The 24,727-nt window shown below is 37.7% G+C and overlaps 1 protein-coding gene across 6 annotated transcripts in view; it reads right to left on the bottom strand.

Annotated features, from left to right (window-relative positions):
• NYAP2 (neuronal tyrosine-phosphorylated phosphoinositide-3-kinase adaptor 2) overlaps nt 1-12,086 on the bottom strand; it is a 268,339-nt gene extending 256,253 nt beyond the window's left edge. For 4 of the 6 annotated variants that reach the window (XM_019838752.3, XM_019838753.3, XM_019838754.3 and 1 more), the window contains exons 1-2: nt 10,777-11,388; nt 2,569-2,806 (exon numbers count right to left, since the gene is read on the bottom strand). In XM_019838752.3, the coding sequence (XP_019694311.2) occupies nt 2,569-2,789 (221 nt within the window). In that variant the 5' untranslated portion in view covers nt 2,790-2,806; nt 10,777-11,388. Of the gene's footprint in view, nt 1-2,568; nt 2,807-10,776; nt 11,392-11,569 lie in introns of those variants that run through there. The other 2 variants (XM_019838751.2, XM_019838755.3) reach the window with 2 other exon arrangements.
• Nucleotides 12,087-24,727: the final 12,641 nt, after the last annotated feature.

Here is a 24,727-nt window from a genome sequence, read left to right as displayed (position 1 = left end):
CCTTGACCTCAGGTGTGAGATGCCCTGAATCAGTGTTATTCCTTATGACGAGGAATATGCCTTATTTCAGGGGGTGGTCAGAATTCAACTTGAACATAAGCCCATTTTGTTAGCGCCCGTAGGTTTGTTTACCTCCAGTTGGCCATTCTCATGCCTACAAAGTTGGTTTATTCTCCCGCTCTATCTGCCCACATCTAGGGAGAAATTCTAAATGGAGTGATATCCAAAATCCCACCTCATTGGGTCAAACTGACAAATCACAAATCTTTGTAATTCTCCTGTGAATAACACCAACTAAACACAACATGATTGATAACTTACTCCTGTTCTTTGCTCTATTCGTAAACAGAGCTAGGCTAAAGTTTTATCTTATGCTGAGAGCATTATGTGGAAATAAAGGTGTCCAGATCATTGGGGACTTTTTTTTTTCAATTCAATGTATGATCTAAACTCTCTATACTTATGTGCTTTCTAACTTGATACTAGAAAATATTGACTTATTAATCTAATCAAATTGCAAATAACTGAATTTCCTCAGCCTCACTTATTATGCAATGACAGAATTTTGCTATGTTGCCACCTACCAAAACCCTGTTCCCATCCCTTTGGCTTCAGAGTTCTCTGGAGTCGTTGGTTACGTCTCTTTGAACACTTACCAGTAAGCTACTTAAAAATTAAACATCTTCTGTCTTAGTATCTTTAGCTAGAACTCTTTTAAAGGTTGTTGATGAAACACAGATACAGTGATAAGCACACTTCACTACCGTAAAATCTAATGAAACTATTCTGAAAATAATTCTATTTATATGGTTATAAAAAGGAATGAACAATTGAGTTTTAATATCAAGATCAGGAAACTTTTCATTTTAGAGGTGAAATTGTTTTAGAAGTCTAGTGGGCCACCCTTTTTTTGTTATGAATTTTAGAAAGCTCATTCTCATAAAAGTAAAATGCTCACAAACATACAGAAATCCATCAGAAGTAATTCCCAGGAGAAAAAAATTGTCCTATATAAAGGACATTTAATATATCATAGAAGGAAATCTGTGATACCAACTAAAATGGGTAGAAATAAAAAATAACATAGTCCCCAACAAGTATTGACTTAAATATATGCAACTGTGGCAATATTTATCAAGTATGTCATTTTGCAAACATTTACATACATGGTAGTAGCATAGATGTCCATTTTCAAAATGGAAAGATTACATTCTTTCAAAAAAATCCTCCATAACATTTATTGTTTTTTCTTTCCAGTTCTCTCTCTCTCTCTCTCTCTCTCAAACCTCTTGCATAAAAGTATTTGCCTCTAAATGATTAGAGTAGAGCATCCTTACCTAGCTTCATAAATAGTTCATCTCTTTTTTTTAATGTTTACTTATTTTTGAAGGAAAGAGAAACAGAGAATGAGCGGGGAAGGGGCAGAGAGGGAGAGACAGAATCTGAAGAAGGCTCCAGGCTCCAAGGTGTTAGCACAGAGCCTGACATGAGGCTCAAACTCACGAACCATGAGATCATGACCCGAGCTGAAGTCGGACTCAACCGACTGAGCCACCCAGGTGCCCCCATAAATAGTTCATCTTAAAATAATAATTTCTTTTCCCTAATGTGATAACGTTCACAGAGAGTTTAAGTACAAGTATTAATACCAGATTAGATGAAACATCCACCAACTATTAAAATAGCTTAACTATTATTTTTTAGTATCCAGCTAATTGACATGGATTAGTTTTCTAACTTCTGAATCTTTGTACTTAGTAAGTAGAACTTATTGAAGAAAGAAGACTTTGTATAACACAATATGCCTCTATCTGTACCCCTGGTACACACACACATGCGCGCGCACACACACACACACACACACACACACACACACACATGCTGGAAACACTATAACATTCTTTGGGAAATCAAAGGATGTGTATCCTACTTTGGGTTTCTGCCCCAGGACATTTAGCCTCAATGTGGAAGCCATAATCTGGCACTTATTTGCTTGTAGGTTTTGCAACATAAAAGTCATTTTATATCAACGAACCTGGGGCACCTGGCAATCATCATAAAACTCTGCACTGAGAGCACATAGTGAGGGTTCCTCCTGCCTTCAGAGGCTCATATAATTCTAATTATTGATAAGTCTTTTTATAATCTAAGAAAATGAACTATTATAAGGTATTAAACATAAACAAAGACCATTAAAGGTGGAGATTTTCATCAAACATTGACTATGAAGTGTTTAAGTGTTTCCCTTGGTCTTTTATCAAGGGTTGTTTAGTATGAATTTTTTTTTAAAAGAAAACTGAATTCTTTCCCCATCCCAGCTATACCTCCACATGCACAACACAAAAGTAAATAACTTTTGTTAGCTACGGTGAAAGAACTGAGAGCCGGATGAATTGTGTTTATGTTATAGTTGAGGTGTCAATTTCACTTGTTCTCATCAAGTCTAACGTGGGTAAACCCCTTCTTGACAACATCACAGCCTTGTCCAGGTGACAGCATCACAGACAGCTGAGAATTCATGGATCTCCTTGTGTATGCAAGACTCAGAATACTTGTATTTATATTTACCGTTTTATTGCTTCTTCTTGTCTTCGGCGTTTTTCGTTCTTCTCCTTCAAGTAGGCCAGGTTGGTTTCATTTCTCAAGCGGTCATTCTCTCGAGCAATGTCTGATGCATTCTGAATAACCAAGCCATCGTAGGCCTTCATCCCCATGTCCTCGATATATTGGAGAAATGTGTCCAAAGGGTCTACCTCGGGATTAGAACTCATCATCTTGGAGGGGATCATGTAAAAAGGAACACTTCCTGTAGGATAAGAACACATTTTACCTTTATCAAAGGTGAGGAGAAAAAGCAAAGTGCTGTTTGGTCACCCTAATATCTTCTCAGCCCCAGATTCCAAAGATTATGATAGAATCTATTCGGAGACAACGTCTCATTAGAAATCACGAACCACCAAGACTATTAGAAGTAAATATTCAATGAATGTTGCCTGAGTAGCAAACATTCCCTGAAACAAAATTAGAACATCAAAGGCCAAATCTCTCACACTTAAAGGTAATGGAAAGGTACAAATACAGGGTGCCAAGTTCAATGTTTGGTTTATATATTTCAAGTCACGATTTTGTTTTTCAAAAATGTGTTCTTATATCATTAAGATCTATCAGATCCAAGCTTCATTTCTATCTAATTGCTACAAAGACTTCTCGATTTCAAATAAGATGATAACATTATTTGGAAAAGACTTTCTTATTGTGTGTGTTCTCCTTCTAGTTTTAAATTAAGATCTACGAATCTATACTATTTGTGCATAACATAACAGTAAACAAGGAAATACACATTTCTAATATAATTTATTTTGGAAATAAACCCTTTTGACCCATCATTACTTTCCAAAATGGTGCTTCCTGATGGCTGCCTGCTAGAACTCAAATATTGTAGGTCACCAGGACCACATCCATCCTTACCAATCTGGTAACTCAAGCAGTGACAACTATAATTATCATTGCTACGTCAAGGTTTAAAAACGCAAACCATAGAGTGGATTACTGTAAAACCAAGGTCCAGTTAAAACAACAACAAAACACAGGACTTTCAACAGATCAATATATACCGTCCACCTCCAAAATGATGGAAGTAATAGCTTCTACCTGTTGCTGATGTGATAATTTAGAGAGGTGATGTTATAAAGAATTTAACATAAAGTTTAACAATAATAGGCATACAGTCATGTTAGCTAATATCTTCATAATAAAAGTACAGGTGAAAGATTGCCAATGTCATATGTGGGTATGTGTATGGACAGGTGATAGATAACCAGCAGGCTATGAAAATCAGGATGCTTTGAAGCAGATGCATTCCAATGAATTATAGAAATCAATGAAGTCAGGGGATAGAGCAATGGTGCTCTAATCAATCAAAAATAGAACTGAAGTTTAATTAATTGCATGCAAGATAAGTATTTTAGCCTTCTAGCTTAATAAGGCTTACTGTCCTCAATTGCATATTCACCGTTGCATAGGAAACTGGTATCATTGCATCAAATTGAAAAAGCAAAAGCAAAATCTATTAATAAGAAAAAACTTTGGCCATTTAAAATTATAAATGATGTTTACATCTTTTATTTTCTTTTAAAGCCCCAGGAAGATATGTTTTTTTTAATCTCAGCCAAACTATCTAATGTAGAAGTCCTAGGCTTTCACCGTTGCCCTTATGAATCATATTCATTTTGAGTTTTTTACAAGTATAATCATGTTCCATACCTGGATGGTAGCTATGGAAACTTTACTTCTTATCAGAGTTTATTAGCGTTTCAGCTGCCAGTCAATTCTTCTGTTATTTGACTCCTACTCTGAGTTTAAAGATTTATTCTCCAGCCAGTAAGAGATTGTTGGAACTAGGGGATATGAGTTGTTTGTTGACTCATGATTTTGTTGTTGTTGTTGTTGTTGTTATGTGGAGTTTTATTACATTTGGTTTGGTTTTGAGCCATAATGGGTTGGCACATAAAATGGTCTTTTAATTTCAACTGTCTAGCATAATTGAATTGTATTGTACTATAAGTCCATGAGCTTAGAAGCTCAAGGGGTAGACATGCATAAGAATAAGAAATTACTGCTACCAATGATTGCAATTTTCAGGAAAAAATACAGGAACAGGATTCTCAGAAAGCTGAAGAATTACCATTATTGGGAACTCACTTCTCCCAAGGACTTCAACACTAGGTGTGCCTGGATAAAAAAAAAAAAAAAAAAAAAAAGCTCTGTCTATGGCAATTAATGCTACCATAGTTAAGCAGGCCAAGTCAGGACAAGGATTCCAGAGGCAACGCCTCAGGGTGGAAGAACCCTCCCACTTTGCCCTTAAGCAAAACTGTATATGCCCCCTGTGAAAAGCATTACCCCCCCAATTTTTGTTTCTTCCATTAAATTTTCCTCCCACCCAAAGGACACCAGAGATTCTCCATACAGTTTATATATTCCAGATATGAACCAGGTTAATTGGGTACTTCTGAAACTTACTTATCTCTTTATGTGGTCTTTCAAATTGACTGGAGTTGAAATTATGTTTGTTCCGAGACAACATTAAATAACAATGCCATCAAGTACGTATACTAGGGAAAGTTGTGCTGTAAGTAGTAAGAGTATAATCTGAAAAGTTAAGATGAAAATTTGAAGGATAAAAACCATAAAATCTAGTAAAGTTTCTGGACAATGATAATTGGATGCATGAAATCATGCTTGTCATCTAAGTTCTAGGGAGGGATTTGATTCTATGCTCGTTCATGTCTTCAAGTATTTCTTGAGCACCTGTTATGAATGAGGCACTGATGAAGGCAAACCTGTGTCCTTCTAAACATTCACACTGCAGGGTAAGAGGACAATTAATTAAAAAATTGCAACATGGTGTCAGTGGGACAAGCACAGGTGGTAGCTTTCATGAGTTTGTCATGGTGTGTGGTCACCAGTTTTGAGGATGAACACAGAACATTATCCAATAACAATAACTAGGCTTCAAAAATAACCATAAAAAATGGACGTGGACCCCACCAATGTTTAAGCATCACACTCTCCTGCTCTCTTGTCCACATGTAAAAGGCAGATTGTAATGTGGGGTAGGGGCAGAGAGTGGTTAGGCAGTCCTGAAGAGTGTAACTGAGGACTTGGGCGGTATGGCCTGAAATCACAATGCAAGCACCCCTAGGTCTCTGACTTTATGCCATTTCATGAAGATTTAGCTTCCTCTAAGCTTTAGTTTCCATGTGGTTAAAATGGTGGTTGGAATATACTTAACTCCCTTATGTTGTTGTAAGCGTTCAGTTAGAAAGCACATGTGAGTGTTCAGGAAATGTGAGCAAAATTATTAGTCACTAACATTACTACTTACATCCTTTTCCTAATTCTTAATTGTGGCCAAGATGGTGTTTAGTAATAACTCCTCAATAAACACATGTTTACTTTGAAACATACACGAATAGAATGTTTAATGCAGTTCAACTTCTTAGTCATAGGTGTGCAAAGGGAGGCATGGAAGGCTTTCACAGAGTCGCTTCCTAACCAAGGGCATGCAGACAGACCATTTATCCATTTCGCCCCAGTTCCTACCACGAGAAGATAAGGGCTTTGTCACAGAGGAACCATGAAGCTCAAACACTTGGGCTCCACCCTTCCAAGCCGGTGTTTCTCAGCCTGCTGAAGTCTGAATGCAGAGACTCATTCATTCACTCCTCCTTAAACAAATGTGAGGCCTCTCTAGAGAAAAGTGAACTGTACGTGAAGTGCCTGTCTCACTACAACTGCTACCATTTCTATGTAGTGAGAACCCAGTCAGGTATGGTCATAAATCTGTTTGTCTTTCAGAAATGTGTAGTTATGGCTAAGATAGATGTTGAACAAGGCATGGTCCATGCCACTAAACACTTGGCTTCATTTTGGCTGCTGGATATTAAATCAAGTTTATCTCTGGCCCTTTAACAACAATCCTGTGTACAAGTAGTTCATAAAGGCTTGTCGTGAGCACTTAATTCTTCATGTTGGCGTCTTAGGAACACAATAGTTAAGAGGCAAAAGGGCCCCTCTCCTTTAGATAGCGCCTTTAGCTCCATTGCAATATGCAAGAGACTCTTATTAGATCTCAAACGATTGCATGGTATATTTGTGACAACAAAGTGAGTGAGGTTGAAGGGCTCTTCTGCATTTCTCCAGTCATCCCTTGCCTTTGGATCAGTGTGTGTTTGCGGCCATTTTTGCTTGCAACATATTAGACATTTTAGCTCCCCCTAGAGCATTGGTTGAAAGTTGACATTCTTGGTCTGCAAGGTAGATGGGTTTTATCAGGAATGCACGGCGTGGACTCAAATAGTGCAAGAGTTGTATATGTGTTCTTTTTCTTGGAAGTTGTGGCGAACATTGAGAATTTGTGTTAGGAGTCTCCCGGGAAAGCACCTAAAATGACTGAGATCAGAAACTCCACACAAATCATAGGTAGCTTCACAACTTCACCTTACGCCTTTCTTCCACTGCTGTGTGGTGCATTCAGAAAACCCCCCTTTTGCTTCATTTTTGAATTACTGTATTTAAAATCGTTGCCATTCTAATAAAAGCCAAAAGCTGTTGGCTTTTATTAGATGTTAGCTTAAATACAGCTGGATGTTTTAATCGCTCTGCTTTATTGTATTCTTTCCCTCTTATTCCTTATTTCCTGTAGACCACACCCTTCACAAAGATTACTTTGTATGGTATTGTGATACCTCCTAAAATTTGAAATTTCACTCTCTTCAGCTTAGACGCACCGATTTGAACTGGTGAGATTGAGGTCATATTTAAAACATTAAGCATTTAACTTTGTCTTGTATTAGCCATTTCTTTATTTTCTTTTGTGTAAAACCATCACTGTACCTCACATGCTGAGCTTAGAGCTGAAAGTAGCAATTCATTTCTTTACCATGTTTCCACTGAAATAAAACTATCTAGTACATATACATGTGGAGCATAAAATATACATAAAGGTATCCAAATTGAATCCATAGAAACATAAAAAATTCATTTCCTTTTTTTTTCTCATTCTATAGCCACTACTTGCATCCAAGGAACTCAAGAAGCTGAGACATTACGTGACTTTCAATGTTAAAACAAAAAAAAGGGGGGGAGCATATTTTTGAGAATTAAGTATACACAAAACTTTAACTAAGCACATACATGTATGTAGATTCCCTTGTAAACTAAGGAATAAATTTTTTGTAGCCTCAATTTACCAGAGGATATTTAATGTGTCACTAACTGATGTCACGATTGGGGTCTCCATAGTATAGAAAGCATTTGATTCATTGCAGGCTGCTGTTGAAGAAAAGACGTACAGAAAGGGTCAGATAAAAGTGAAGCCTGCCATCTTATACTTGTTAAAGTATTTCTCTTTTCTTAAAATGCAGAACAAATTCCCTCTTTAGTGTGATTTCATGCACTGTGACATCAGTCACTCCGGCTCTGCAAGAACTGACTCAGGTGGGTGTGTAAACCGACTTCTCAGGCAGAACCTTCTGACGGATCCTTTGCCACCCCCTACCAAAAAAGCAGGACCCTTGCATGTAAGCATCACTGAAATGAATTAGCCCACTGCCCTTTGTGGGGGCTGGTTCTTTCTTCTCTTCTTAAAGTATGTACTCAGAATTGCTGAGGTGAAGCTGCTCTCCATCTAAAACTTTGGTTTTCCAAGATTTAAAATCGTGAATAGTCCATCAATCTTTCCATATCTGCTGAGTGACAGAGGAAGAAAAAGCAACTGTTTGGGAGAGAGGTGCTCCCCAGTCCTTGAAGTTAAGAAGCTTCTTAAATTTCAGGTTACAGTTAGCCCTATAAGATAACGTTACAGCTAGAATAATGTACACTTCATCCTGTGTTATTCTTATAATGCTGTTTGTGTTGACTGGGGAGGAGAAAATGCACGCTGGGGAATGCATTTCCTCGTGGAAAGCCTCGTCATGTCGCCCTCATTTCACATTTGTGCATTTCATTTCATTTGCTTCTGGGAAAGTTTTCTAGTCCCTACTTCTCAGTTATTTATGAGGTTCTCAAACCACACCTGCCCCAGTGCTGTGAGGAAGTTATTAGAATCTGACCTATTAAAATTTGATTTTCCCTCCCGTTCCAATCGTTGAATCTTCTCTGATATAGAGAGTCCTATTTTGTCCAGCAGTATTGACTCAGCCAAATAAAAGTTTCCCAAGGCAATTTTGACTATTTCTTTTGTATTCAGCAGGAGGAAAAAGATCTTTCACATTTGTTGCATGTACTCAGACCAATTTGAAAACGCATTGTCAAAATATAAGTATTTAAATAATCAGGCTTCATATACATATGTAAAATCTGTATGCAAATTAATTTCTAGAATTCGCTGACTTCACACAGGACCAAATCAACAGACCAGATTGCCTGGTTATAATTCGTAACCTGTGTAAACCATGTCAAAATTGTTTTTCTGATAATCTGTCAACAACAAATCTTATCATTCCACTTTGATTGTGCTTAAAATCCTACCCTCAACCCCACAAATGGTCATGCTCATTTTCTTATTCTCACTTTCATCAAAATGCAGCTGTTCTGCTCAACATGGGAAATGTTAGAGTTAAAACCACGGGCGCCTGTTGAAGTGACTACAAAAACGCTGATTGCTTTTTTCTCAGAAAGCAGATTACTTTGAAGCGAGTTTTTTCTCCACTCTCTCCCTTCCCAAAGTGGGTAAAACGGGCATAGATCATGTTAATGAGTGGTATCATAACTCAGATACCCGCCCCCAACTTCCAGGTTGTCATGGTGCTGTTTGCCCATGGTCTAAAGGGATAGCACATCTCTGATAATATTAGGGACTCACACCAAATGTCAATGGCTGAGGTACTTTTCTGAGCCTTTGGCCAAGTGTTTCCAGACGCTTACAAGGCAGTATTGGCAAAGTAGATACAGTCAGTATGATAAATTGCTGACTGGCGCTACAATGAAAACCATCTAATTGAATGACTTTTTTTTTTTTTTAAACAATAGACAACCTTCTTGTCTCTAGCATTTTTACACTTGTTTTTCTAAACTTTGCAGATGCCTCAAGTCCTTGGGCTTCTCTACAGTTCTTTGTGAAGTTGTCGGGTTTTTTTCTCAGGTCTGTTTTCACTGATTTCCTCAACTGTCAGTGTCCTTCACAGAGTCCTCTTTGCTGAGTTGGCAAAGGTGTGTTGTGATTTCCACAGAAAAATAAAACAATTTTGGCATTTGTAGCTCACATACTCTCATATTATTCTGTTTACCAACTGACAATATAGAAAAATGAGTTGGAGCATTGTTTAACATGTGAAGAATTAGGAGAAGAGTTGATGTTCAGTCTTGCTCTATCGTCATTATTTCATACTATTTGATGATAAAGTCTTGCATATTAAATGGACTAAAACTACATTGTGTAACTTCTTAGATCGGATTCCCTTATTTGGGGGTATGTGTAGAAAAAAAAATACAGTTCTACAGTACCAAGCCAACTTTAGGAATTCTTAATGAGAAGGAACAGTATTATTTCCTGTAATAGTCCTTCCAGCTGGGGAAGACCTATATTTCTTGTATTTAAAATGTTCCTGGTTTTTAGAAAAATTAAAATGGAGACACCCCAACAAATTAAGTGTGTGTCCAAGGTAAAACAAATCTCCCTAAAGTTCTATAGAAAATATTTGTTGTGATAAGACTAATGAGATCTTCCTGATACTGAGTGTTAAAATTCATGTTTCTCAAAGAGGTTTATGCCTACTCTGTTAGGAAGGAGCAGTTTCAGCTTTGGTGTATGTTTGATAGTTTTATTTATTTATTTTTTGGTAGGTTTTTTTTTTGAGAATACAAAATTAGGCTGACACAAATGTGCTGAGAGACTGTTGTAAAATATTTATGGTATGGAATAGCCGATAAATAGCTAGCATGCACAATGTGAATGCCAATTAATACCCTGGAAAATATTTTCAAAATATTTAATAATTCAACATGGCTCATTTTAGCAATGAAAATCTAGTTTAGCCATTTCCGTGGTAATGTAACTAAGTGGGTAAGAGGGCACAAAATAGCCGGAGGCTTATTAAAGCCTTGGATGCCTTCGCTGTGGCTTTATTTCTGTTGCACCTAATAAGACATGCAAACTTCAGCATTAAGTATCCCCAGATAAAATCCCATTCCATTTCATAACCAGATTGCTTGATCTATTTAGTGCTGGATTCAATTGGCATGCTTAGAGAATCTGAAAAATGAGATACATACCAAAATTTACGTCTCCAGGGAGAGCTAAGTGCAACAATCAGAAGGTGACTAGTGTCTGTCAGAGCCCTCTCTCGCGGTTGATCTCTGGGCAGTTCTGTAGGAGTAATCCAGCACCATGAGAAATAGACTTGTAGTTCAGCTCAGTTTTTCTTCAATTAAAGTGCATTGCATCTGGATGGGGAAAGTGTCCATTCCCAGATTCTTCATCACTAGAGATCAGAGCATCCTTGATGTTCTTCCTATCAGATAAAATGGCCTTTAAAGTTTGCTAGGAAGATGCGGTGGCAGAAGACAGGTGCCTGCTTCCTTAAATCGACATTCAGAGAAAAGAGGGCATAGCTAATGGGTGGGGATGAACACACAGCCCCTCTCTTTCCAGGTCCAGCAGGGAAGAAATTGAATGATTTTACCCACTTTGCTACACAGATGATTACAAGACTCGAAGCAATCACCCAGGCTGGCTAAGGTGCCTCATTTGATTATATTCTGTGAAGACAACAATAAATGAAAACAAAAAATCAGAAACATCCTCTCTAAATGTCTCCTCTCAGCCCAAAAGATGCTCTTTCTCATTGCCACTTACATACAGAAGGTTTAGAGCAGCCTAGCTTGTGGTATCGTCCCTCCCCCGTGACAACCAGCTCTCTCTCTCCCATTCTCTCTCTTTCCCCTCCCTCCCTCCCTCCCTGCCCCTGACTCCCTCCCTTCCTGCTTCTCTCTCTCTCCTCTCCAGCTGCCTTAGTCTGTTGATGCTGCTGCTGATTAATCAGGGATTCTGAAACAAAGAACCTACCTTCTGAAATAAGCAGTAATCTTTCTTCTCTGTTTTTGCAGTCCGTCTGCATTGAACGGCAAAGCTGCCAGCATTCTAGCACCTTGGATAGTTCCTGCTCACTAGGCCCCTTGGAAAAGGGAGGCGAAGAAGCAACTGAAGAAATGACAAGAAACCCGAGAGCAGCATCGTTCTACTTGGGATTTCGCCTCCCTGGGGCCTCCCATCCTCATTAAAGACCTCACATTTAGGCAACAGAATCTCTCCCTTTTATCTGTCTGAACTGAAGTCTGATTAGTAAGTGATAAAATGAAAAGAGGATAAAGAAACCCCTTCATTTATATCCACTACAACCCTCATTCCAGCTTTGTGGAGAAGAAAAACATAAATCCATCAAAAATAAATGTTGTTACTACAGAGGGTGTTTAAGTTATAAGCTTTTCACCCCTGGCATGGCTAATGAAAATGAGCAACAACTTAAATGGAACATCGAGATCTCAGTTTGAGACCCTTATCTGATACCAATTTTGCCTCCACCCTCCCTGCCGAGCCAGGCACACAATTACTGCTGACGTACTTCAGGCTGCTGCTTGGGGAAAGAGGGGAGGAGCCTTTTAACCTCATCAAAACAGCCTCGTGCCACCTGCTCCCATGGCATGAGAACAAAACTAGCCCACTTAGAAGGAACATGTACAGCACACATGTATGTTGAATAAAGCTCTCACTCAGAGAGCGCGCTATTTTTTTTTTAACAAAAATAAGATGTGAATTAACCACGGTGTGCCACTAACTCCTATAGATTCACTGTTGAAATTTCTGAAAGTCAACCTATTCCCTACATTTCCTGAGGATTCTCCTCATTCCGTTCTTAAAAGCCTGCTGAATATATGCAGATCTATCATGTTATATAATACAACTTCTATAGACATATGCATATATGTATACAAAAATACGTGCGTATATGCATACACATACAAGCCCATAAGTTTGTATCTAACTTGTTTTCCTTCAAAGTAAGAAGTATAGTGAAGTAAAATATAGGTGTTTTATTGTGTTAGTTGGTTTTATGGTAAATATAACAATAAGCAATGAGTTTCTGTTTAGTTGAGACTGAAATACCAATTTTGAGAGGGAAAATTATTCAATATTGACCAGGAGATTTCTTTTCATCACATTTTCCCAGTAAATCTTTTTGTAAATTACTTTCACTCACAAACTGATTTTCCTAAAGGTTATCCCCAAAATCTAAATTCATAACTAATTTCTTAGAAAAATGTGATCTGAATGTAATTTTTCATGCATCAACAGACCACAAAAAATAATAAACTTAGGTTTACCTTCCTGATTCGTAAATGCCATCTGAAACTGTACCACGATGTTGCAAATGTTATTTTTTTTAACTTGTATGTATCTGAGGAAAAATAAAATCAACATGTTACATTGCTACAAGAGTTTCAGTTTTCACATGTCCTAATGCGCATTCCTAAAACAAATCACATATGTCGCTTATTTCCTAGTCTTTGTGCCTCCACTCTTTGGACAGAACAGAACATCTGTGGAAGATCAGATAGATGAAAGAAGGAAGGGAAATTTAATTGTGAAAGAGAAGAGGCCACATCTCTCTCACTCCTTCTCTCTCTCTCTTTTTCTCTCTCCCTCTCTTTACCGCCCTGCCCCCACTCTCTCTCTCTCTCTCCTCTGTCTTATGAAGATTCTAATAACTTAGCACCATGTAGGGGGAAAAATTGTCTCAAGTACCACTTACAAACTAGTAACAGCCACCACACTGTCATTGAGAGGTTTAGAGCGTATCGTTATTTTTGGTGGTCAAGTGTTGTCATAGGAGTCGTCTTTCAGCATGTGACCCAAAGCAGAAAAGATTCTTTATAAAGAAATTATGTGGCAGATATTTTAGGAAGTGTAAATACTTAATCATGACTGGTAACTCCATAAAGATCGGTGGAACACATTTTTATCTACAGAGAGCTTGAATAGACACTAGCGTAAAGCCCATTTCTACCTTGGAGAAAATTAAAACCCAGACAAGCATACTGCCTTGCTTCAGGCCTCACACTCCTTGGCTCATTGGGATTAGGATCTGAGGTCACTGGGCTGCTGTGCCTCTCATCATCTTTGGCCAACAGGGAGCTTTCAGTCACTTTAATATCATGCACCAGAATAATTTCAAATAAAATGCAGAGACACTGGCTTATGGTTGCTAACTATAAAAAAAATTTCCCCCCAAAATATCTCAAGAGTAAAGGGACTTTTACCCCCCAAAAAAAATGTGTAGCCCTTTAAACTTAACATTTTCAGCTTTAGAAAAATTTATGATTATTGTGTTTCTGTCCCGCTTCATTTCTTTTATTTTTTTCTCTCCTTTGCACAGAATAGAGTTTGGGAGCCATCACATTATATCAACTCTATCTTCTCTATCCCATGCCTTCCTCATTCCAGGCCACAGTATATATTGATCAGGCAATTTCTTCTCTGGAGATATAGTAGAGTATAGGAATTAATGGCATCTTTGGGGGTTGGTGTCTAGAAGGTCCCCCCAACTAGTTCCTTAGGTCTCACTGATTGAAATAGAAAAGGATTTCTACTTTCAAGTAACCTTAGATTCAAATGTGGAATTCATCTCTACTCATTTCAGTAGTATTTAGAGAAGAACGTCACAGTACAAAAATTAAAGTTGAAATTTTTTATATTAAGAACAAAGGTACAGAAAGACCAACAAAGCTCAAATTATGTGTTGGTTTACTTCTTAAACATCTCTGTAAAATACATAGGTGTTCCTGATCTCATAGAAACCAGTCATTTAAATGCCTCATGACTTATTTCTTTTAAAGTTCTTATGTCAGGGTAAAGTTGGGCTCTTTCTGTTTGCCCAACAGGGTTTCTTACTGGCTGACAGAGTTGGTGTCATTGGGGTTAAGTAGGTCCTTTCCATGAACTCAGATAGACAAGGAGCGTTGGCACCTTGAAAGTGCTTCTTAGTCTATAAATCAGCCAGATGGTGGGTAATGCTTTTTGTATAAAAGTGAGGCACACGAGAACATGAAAATTGAAAGTGAGCAATCTAGTTACCTAAACTTAAGGGGTTTATTCAAATATATCAAAATATACTCTCCGAAGCCATGTCATAATTTATAATAAAGTCTCTCTAGTTTCTTTTTTCGTGATCTGTAATCTTTCCATTATTCTTTCCACATTTAGCTTAGGGAGATGACACCTCCATTATAATGAAATTATTCCACTAGGGAAAAGCTAATCTTCCCATCCAATCAGGATTTCTGAGCATTCTGGTAACAGCATGAAATGAAAGTCTAGGTAGAATGAGAACCATATGCTCCTCATGATTTTTGCCTATGCAATGATATAGATGTCAACAGAAGTTGTGCATGACTTAGAGACTGTCAAGCAGTGGATAATGATACATTGCTCAAGGATCCAGAACACTGAGTAACTTAGTGTGTAAGGGTAGGGGAGAGATTTATTACTTAATAATATATACGAAAGCTAAATTTATACTGCCAAGGGGGGGAACTGACAATAAATGGAATATTCCGTGACTGGAAACACACGAATTGATCCAAATATATGAATCTATCCCTCTTCTTTTATCAAGCTGATATTTCCTAGTGCAGATTTCAAAAGGTTTTACGTTTATAATAAATTATATTTGTCTCTATGCTCAAGAATTATAAAAAATATTATTTAAAAACCATCGTATGTTCTAGTGAAACTGATACTCTCACTCTAACAAATCTTCTCCCTCTTTTGAAAGGCTATTGCTTACTCAAGTTTCAAAAATCAAGAATACCTTACCTAGGTTGCCTCTCCTGAGTTACCACAGCCAAACCTCTTTTCTGTATTATGAACTACTCCATCAATAAATACATCACTAGTAAAGAATAAAGTCACAAGATTTTTTTTGAAGGGGTTAGGGGTAGAGAGACAGGGAGAGAACCTCAAGTAGGTTCCACACTCAGTGCAGAACTTGATGCTGAGCTCGATCCCATGACCCTGGGATCAACCTGAGCTGAAGTCAAGAGTCAGGCATTCAACTGGATAAGCCACCCAGGTGCCTCGGAGATTTTTTTCATGTTCTTCCAAACATATTCACTCCATCCTCCAAGTGTGCTGGTCAAATACTCCTGAAAAAGTGGTATCTTCCCTTTATATTCCCTGGGCCCCAGCATATAGGTTGCATCTAGCCAGTGGCAGGGATTTGTTCAAGGAATGCGTGACTCTGGATCTCAACTAATGGCATGGCTTGCCAAAGTAGAAAACTCAAAAAGGCTCATATATTGAACATGAAGTTCTCTTTTTAAAAATGAAATTCTCGGGGCGCCTGGGTGGCTTGGTCGGTTAAGCATCCGACTTCGGCTCAGGTCATGATCTCACGGTCCGTGGATTCGAGCCCCGCGTCGGGCTCTGTGCTGACAGCTCAGAGCCTGGAGCTTGTTTCAGATTCTGTGTCTCCCTCTCTCTGTGATCTCCCCCGTTCATGCTCTGTCTCTGTCTCAAAAATAAATAAACATTAAAAAAAAATTAAAAATGAAATTCTAAATCAAAATTAAAAGAAAAAAAATGGCCCTCCTAAATCTCAAACATTCAAAGAGGGAAAACCTTTCCAAAGGAACTCCATTTTCTCGCTGAAAAATCCAAAATGGATATTAGATCCAAAAAAATCCGAATTTTCCTGAAAAATCCAAAATAATCATACTGACTAGAAATAATTAGGGTACCATAGGAAGGCCAATTGAATACACAAACATAGGGATTGTAATTAGAGAAAATAATACAATTATTTTATGAGGCACTGTCTTGGAGCTCACACTGCTATAACAAAATACCATGAACTGGGGGGCTTAAAAAACAGACATTTATTTCCCACAGTCTCAGAGTCTGGGAAGTCCAAGATCAAGGTGCTGGCAGATTCAGTGTCCAGTGAAGTTCCTCTGGTCTGGTTTGCAGCCTTCTTGCTGAGTCCTCACAGCGGGGAGAAAGGAATATTTGGTCTCTCTTTCTCTTCTTAAAAGGACCCTGATCTCATCATGGAGATTAAGACTCTCCTGACCTCATTTAAACCTAAGTACCTCCCAAGACCCCGCCTCCAAATACATTGGGGGTAGAGTTTCAATATATAAATTTGGGGAGACATAGACATTCAGTCGATAGCAGAGACATAAAATGAGATAGAGGAAAACAGATAAATGCCTTCTTCCGGAAAAGAAAGAATTTGGTAAATAATTCCGTCTTATTAAATTGGCTTCAAAGTGAATGTATTTTTAATTTAAATAAAATTTGATGTTTGGTGGAACTTGCAAAGCTATTGATAGATATTTTCTTGACTAAACATGAAAGCATGCTGCAAACCTATATTGATTTTCTTGTAGCATCGGACAGTTGACTGTGAATCAATAGAAGAGTTCAGAGAGTCCAGGGCAAACATATACGGGTGTTTAGCACATGATAGATATGCTATTGCATATCAGTAAGTAATACAGTTAAACAAACAGAAACGCGTATATATACACATAAAGGATTTTTATAAAAATAAGCCTCAGTGTTTGCTATTCAAAGTATGATACAAGTTACAGCATCAACATCACCTGGGGGCTTGTTTCACGTGGAAGCCCAGTCTCCCCCAGACCATCTGAGTCAGGAACTGCCTTTTAACACATGCCTCAGCGATTGGTATGCATATTAACATTAAAGAAACACTGTCCAGTGAAAATTCATACGATGATACCTTCACTGCTGAGTATGATAGCCACTAGCCACATGTGGCTCTTGAGAGCTTGAATTGCGGTCGGTGAAAATGAGGAACTAAATTTTAAATTTTATTTTATCTTAATTAATTTTCACTTAAATTCACATATCGATAGTGCTACCATATTGGACAATGCAGCTCCACATCTTCCTCTCAAATGCTTGCATATAAAAAAACAATCTATAGGGGTGCCTGGGTGGCTCAGTCGGTTAAGCGGCCAACTTCGGCTCAGGTCATGATCTCATGGTCCGTGAGTTCGAGACCCGCGTCGGGCTCTGTGCTGACAGCTCAGAGCCTGGAGCTTGTTTCAGATTCTGTGTCTCCCTCTCTCTGACCCTCCCCCGTTCATGCTCTGTCTCTCTCTGTCTCAAAAATGAATAAATGTTAAAAAAAATTTTAAAACAATCTATGCAAAGAAACTTTAATACAATCTTGGGGTGGATTTGGCCCAGCTAAAGAGAACATGAAACCTAGAAACAAGTGACAACCCATGAATATATAAAAATGCCAATTATTTTTTTAAATTTTTTAATGTTTTTTTCTAAGGAGAGGGAGAGACAGAGCATGAGCAGGAGAGGGGCAGAGAGAGAGGGAGACGCAGAATCCAAAGTGGGCTCCAGGCTCTGAACTGTCAGCACAGAACCTCACATGGGGCTCGAACTCAAAAACTGTGAGATCAAGATCTGAGCCAAAGTCAGACACTTCACTGACTGAGCCACCCAGGCGCCCTCCAAAACGCAAATGCAAAATATTTAAATGGAAAAAGATTATAAATAAAGTTATCATTTAAATGCAAAATTGGGATATTATTTGCAACATAGATGAGAGCTAAGCAGTTACGTAGTCCTCCTATATTATTAATATTAATACGCTAGTATTATTAATAAAAAGGAAAACTTATAAATAAGCAAGAATGAAACACCACAGTGCTAAACAAGAACAAAAGACAGGTATGAGTTATTCATAAAATAAGAATTTGAAATGGCAAGTAAATACAGAAAAAAAATGTTTAACCTCGAGAGTAATAAAATGCAAATTAAATCACAAGTGGCTCATTTTTAAAATAATTGCCCGCATTGGCAAGTATGTGGAGAAATGGATAGTTATATAAATGTACACAACCAAAAAGAAGGGACATCTGATGGTGTTTTAATTTACTTTAAGGAGAACAGTCTTGGAAATCATAGTTGCACGTTAAGGGCATGGTAAGCATACAAAACTATATGTTTGTGGCCGCTTATGGTTTATAATAACAGAAATTTGAACATTCCTACACATTCAACAATAGGAGACTGAAAAATATTACGCAAGTATTAAAATGCCAGTATAGATCTATATTCATTTATGTGAAGGTGACCCCTGTCAAGAGGAAGAGAACACTATTTCTACGAAGGAATCGTCAGGCTGGTGTGCCCCTCAACCTGTATCCTGACTGCCTGACAATGGACAAGCTGCGAAACCTCTCCCTGCCTCAGTTTAGTGATCTGAAAAGAGACAATAATATTGGTGGAGGTCAGAAATTTATTGTGAAGATTAAATCAGTTAATCCATGTGAAAGTCCATGTAAAAACAAAACAAAACAACAACAAAACAAACCCGTGTCTAGTGCTTAATGTGCACCAATAAATGTGTACCTTCGTGATGCAATCAGAGAAAAGTGAGCAGTACTCGGAAAGATAACCAATACTATCCCTAAAACCAATTCGTTCATATTTTCAAATCCAGGGACCATTGTCTTCCTTTATCTTCCCACTTGTAGTACTATTTTATCTTATCCTCCGTGACACTGTATTCTTTTATTTTCCCTCTTATTTCAGGGACTTCTCCCTCCTCGTCTCCTTTGCTGGCTTCCTCCTCTGCTTGGTTTCTAAATGTAGTAATGCCCCAGATTTCATATTTTTTCCTGCTCCCCCAATCTGTAAAAGAAAACCAACCCCGTCACTGATCCTCCCATCAATCAGACCACTTTCTCTGCAAATACTTATCACTATGTGATATTATCTTGTTTATGCACCCATGCATACACACATACATACATGGCGTATATTGAATATATTTTTACTGCGGTTTTAATTTTACCAGTTTTTTCTTACGAGGATACAAGCATTGTGAGAACAGGTACCTTCCAGGTACTTCTTTGCTGGATCCCAGCAAATAGAGTGGTTGTTCATCTATAGGATATATTGAACTAAAACTTATTGAATAGCTATATTACATAGGAAATAACAGAATATTGCATAAAACATGCATACATATAAAATACTCATGCATAAACATAATATAATAACAACAGTAAACATGATGTTTATGGTGTGCTCAACCTAAATTAACTCAATCATTCAGTCACCACAAGGATCTTATGAGCAAGCACATTTTCCTCATTTGAAATTAGAATATTGAGGGGGAGTTAAAGGGATTTGTCTGAGGTTACACAATTATTATATGCAGAGAGAACTTTCTAGTACAGAAAAAATAGTATAATTGTTTTTATGTCTGGGTAATGATTTTTTTTTTTTACTCTTTAAAAAGTAGATGTATGTGTTGCTTAGTTTTCTCGAATAAGCATATGCTATTTTTATAATAATTTTATATGGTAATTTGGGGGGAAACGTAAAATTCCGTCTTCACAAAATTCCCCCTGAAAGAGAAGCCTTTGGAATCTGTGAGTTTCCATTTATTTTCAAGATGAGAAGCCTGGGTCAGGAGGATTTGTGAAATGGAAATGTGGCCAACGCATTACCGAGTTGGCAATATCTGCAACCAGGAGATAAAAATTCAAAAGTAGGTATGAGTAGTGTATTGGCCAGATAGGATTTGGGGAAAAGTCATATTATAAAGAAAGAAGGAATTGCAGGTGGAAACAACCTGTCTAATGAAAACATTTAAAACAGGGCTTGGAAGATTGTGTCCTTCAGGATTGGGGACCACTTGGTCGTCTGTGACTGCCTTAGTTGACGCTGAGCCAAGTCTCGCCCTTCTTTTTCAGCTTCTGCCGCTTAAAATGCTATAGTATTTCCTGAATGGAGACATTGTAGTCTTATGTAAGCTCACACAGAGTTAATAAGTATTTGAAAATACCCATCAGTAATTAGAGAGAACAGTGGAAGAAGCAAATGAAAGCTGTAGCCGACAACGTATTCTCCTCCAAGCCTATTTCCTCACTTCATTTAGTTGATCCAAATAAAGTTATTTGGGGGCATTTTAAGGCTGATGAAGGAGGCCGGGGAAATTGATCACTAAAGTAAGGCATGAGGTACCAACCCTCCTTCAAAACATGATAAACAATGGAAATAATAAATCCCATCTTATCATTCCTAAACATTCCATTTTCTAACTCCAGGCTGACTACGAATTAAATTTCAGGTGCTTGTGGATAAAGTTCGGATTTGATCGTGCCCTAGCTCACTCTCTTGGTGACTGGCCATTACTCTGAGGTCAAATTTAAATACAGCAACAGGACCTTGTTGATAATCCAGTGCAATCCCTTCATCAAACAGATTGGGAAATTGGAGACAGAATGTTAAAAAGCTTGCCTAAGAAAAGACAGCCTCGGGGCACCTGGGTGGCGCAGTCGGTTAAGCATCCGACTTCAGCCAGGTCACGATCTCGCGGTCCGTGGGTTCGAGCCCCGCGTCAGGCTCTGGGCTGATGGCTCAGAGCCTAGAGCCTGTTTCCGATTCTGTGTCTCCCTCTCTCTCTGCCCCTCCCCCGTTCATGCTCTGTCTCTCTCTGTCCCACAAATAAATAAACGTTGAAAAAAAAAATTAAAAAAAAAAAAAGACAGCCTCTTCTTTGGTTGTCTAGAACTTAGTTCTCTTTCTAGTCTCTAACGCTTTATTCTCATTCACGGGTGTTTTTCGGCCCTTGCCCAGAAGGTTAGGAAGAATAAAGTCACATATTTCAAATGGAGTCCAAAAGTAAACCAGACTTCGTAAGGTGGAGACATACGACACGAAATATTCACTGGGCTCTGAGAAATTTCAGATACGAATGTGAGGGGGTTTCTCGGTGATCATCGTGAGCAATACTTAACTTCTCTGTGATTCAACTTCCTCACTGGAAAACTGGAAATCGGACCTATGTCATAGACTTGAGATAATTACATGAGTTACTGTTTGCAAAATGCAAAACGTTATTTCTGATTGCCCTATTTGACTTCCTTTCATGTGTTTTTATTGCATGTTACTATCGTAATAATATATTCACTTATTAACTCATTTATTATTTGTCTCTACCGTGGTAATAAAATTCTAGGAGAGCAGGAAACTTGACTTTCTTTTTCCTCTCACCTCTCAAGTATTCAGAAAGTTTCTTGGAAAACAGAAGGCTCTTGATAAATATTTTGTTAAGTAGCTGGTGGTTGTTCACGTTTGGGGGCACTTCAGTCTCAGGCTTATTTCTAACCACCGAATGAAGCTCTGCTCTGACTGAAGGTGTTTCAGGCCTCAGTAAAGAGGGCGGCAAAGGGCAGAGTGGACGCATATGGACAGGTGGCCCCAATTCTGTGTCTACATCAGTGCCCTGTGAGCATGGAGAAAAGTCCTTTTTCCAAATCATTTTCCCCAAGTGAACCACAATTGTTTCTGCAATTCTTCTCTTTTCTTCACTTAAGCTCTGCCTTTATCTGAAGGTTACCAAATACCCACTCAGGAATCTGTGTTCACCTACACCTAACTTTGGGGGATATCAACTGGCTTAATAATTTTTTCTCATCTTAAATAGACCTCTGACCACAAAAGCAAAGTGTGTGTTTATAATCCTGTGACTCTTTTGGCCAATGCCTATGTAGGTAGGCAGGCGGCAGGACTGACGATGATAGAAATCAAACATGGAGGCGACTTAGCTCATTGGTTTGTAGTTATGAAAATTTCGTATTTTTATGAATTTCTTCACATTTTAGTTTTCTCCTTTCTTGGGTCTGAGAGAAACGGGTGTGGAATAGAATTTCAAATAAAAGAATATATAGGAAAATATGCATGAAATACACATTTCACTGGGAAATGAAATGTACTAGCTTTAGGAAAAGAGTCAAGAATTAAAGTCAGTCACTTTCCAAGTTTAAATCATACTTAACCTGAAGTTCAAAAGATTAACAAAACATTAAAAGCAAGTAGAGAGAACCAGGCGAACCATACAAAATGACCAGACTTAAGGAAATGTAGATAGTGGATTTTGGGACATGAAAAAACCTTTGATGACTTAGATACCCACCTGCTCCCTAGCCCAGGGGCTACATTCACCTGGCACCCAAATAAATACTACTTATTGAAAAATGATTATACAGAATAGGAACGATGGAGTTCCTTTCCTCTTCTTCCTCCTCCTCCTCCTCCCCTCCTTTTCCTCCTCCTCTTGCTGCTTCTTCTTCTTCTTCTTCTTCTTCTTCTTCTTCTTCTTCATTATTACTATTGTTGTTATTATTATATTCCCCATGGCTATCAAGTATGGTTGTAAGTACAAATGCTTACAATTAATAAGTAAACAATTAAAGAAAATGTTTGTGAGTGAGCTCTACTTGGGCATCTAGTGAAGACATTTTGAGATAAGGAGGGGAAAGAATGTAAAAGTCAGAAGAGTATAACATCACGGTTCACTTATTTTACAGTTTAAATTAGAGCCTGGTATAGTCTAGATATCTCTATTAAATTCTCACTTATATGCTTATGTATAGATGAGGCATTTCAATAAACTGCCTTTTTATTCCTTGATAATAAAATAAGATTTATAACTACCCTGTCTAAAAACAAAGCACAACCATATCAAAATTACAGCAATGTTATCGTAAGAAAACAGTATTAAATCCAACCACATAACATAAAATACATCAAATTAGTTTTTTCCAATTACTTTATTTTATAATTAAGAACTTGTAGCCAGAAAAAGTGTATGATTTGTGAAAAGCCCATCAATGATAAATCTGTGGTAAAATCTAATGTTCTGGTATAGTCATTATGGAAAATATCAAGTTTCCTCATAAATTAAAAATAGATCCACCATATGATTCAACAGTCCCACTTCTGGGTATATATCTAAAGGAAATGAAATCAGATTCTCAAAGATATATTTGCACCTCCATGGTCACTGAAGTATTATTCACAATAGCCAAGAAATATATGGAAACCCCCTACGTGTCCATTAGTGAATGAACGGATAAAGACCATGTTGTATGTATGTATGTATGTATGTATGTGTATAATATATATATATTTAATTACACTTATATATGAAATTTTAAAGAGTCAGATTCATAGACATAGAGGGTATAATAGCAGTTGTCAGGGGCTGAGGGGAGGGAGAAATGGGGAGATTTTGGTCAAAGGGTACAAACTTTCAGCTAGAAGATGAACAAATTCTGGAGATCTAATGCACAGCATGACGGCTATAGGTAACAATGCAGTTTCGTATACTTCAAATTTTCTGAGAGTAGATCTTAGGTATTCTCACCACAGCAAAAAATATGTGAGGTGATGGATGTGTTAATTAACTTTATTGTGTTAATCATTTCACATATCATATGCACATTAAATCATTACACCGTATACCTTAAAAAAATCACGACCTAAATGTAGACAATTTTTGTGGTTCATACCTCAATAAAGCTGCAAAAATTAGTAAAAAAGCATTCATGAAAATAATCTAGTATTTTGTCTCCCAGTTTGGTGCTCTTTCCTCCAGAGAGACAGTCTGGAGTTAATGTGACCGGACTTGTAATTCTTCACCTAGGAAATAATATTTTGTGTTCAGGTGGGTTCCCAGGTGCATTCACCTGGGAAATCATGTAGTGCTATGTGTATGTAGCTGGTATGAGAGAAAACAAATTTTGTGAAACTTTTGTTCTCTTGAATTTCTGCTTTTTTCAACTCTTTTTGACCCTGTTAAAAACAATGGAAGACAGGGGTTCCCTGGTGGCTCAGTCAGTTAAGTGCTGCCTTTGGCTTGGGTCATGATCTCATGGTTCCTGAGTTCAAGTCCCACGCTGGGCAGTGTGCTGACAGCTCAGAGCCTGGAGCCTGCTTCAGATTCTGTGTCTCCCTCTCTCTCTGGTTCTCCCCTGCTTGTGCTCTGTCTCTCTCTCTCTCAAAAATAAAATAAAGATTAAAAAAAATAGAAGACAAACAAAAGCCAGAAGAATGTCAAACTGTATCTTGAAAAGACCCAATTTTAATAAACTCTTAAATGCCATGTGTAGATGTTTATGTACAAACACACACACATATATGGATATATATATATATATATATATATATATATATATATATCCTTCTCAAAGTCACTACACTGCCATAATTTTAAATTCAACTTATTTGAAATAAACTCACAATAATTACAACAAGATAAATGATTTGACATAAATTAGTTTTTAGTAGATGCTCTAAATTTCATTTAATTAAATAAAATTA

The sequence above is a fragment of the Felis catus genome, chromosome C1 (assembly GCF_018350175.1).
Source record: "Felis catus isolate Fca126 chromosome C1, F.catus_Fca126_mat1.0, whole genome shotgun sequence".
NCBI classification, from domain to species: Eukaryota; Metazoa; Chordata; class Mammalia; order Carnivora; family Felidae; genus Felis; species Felis catus.
The sequence above is the reverse complement of the archived record's forward strand: the minus strand, read 5'-3'. Positions and strand labels throughout refer to the sequence as shown.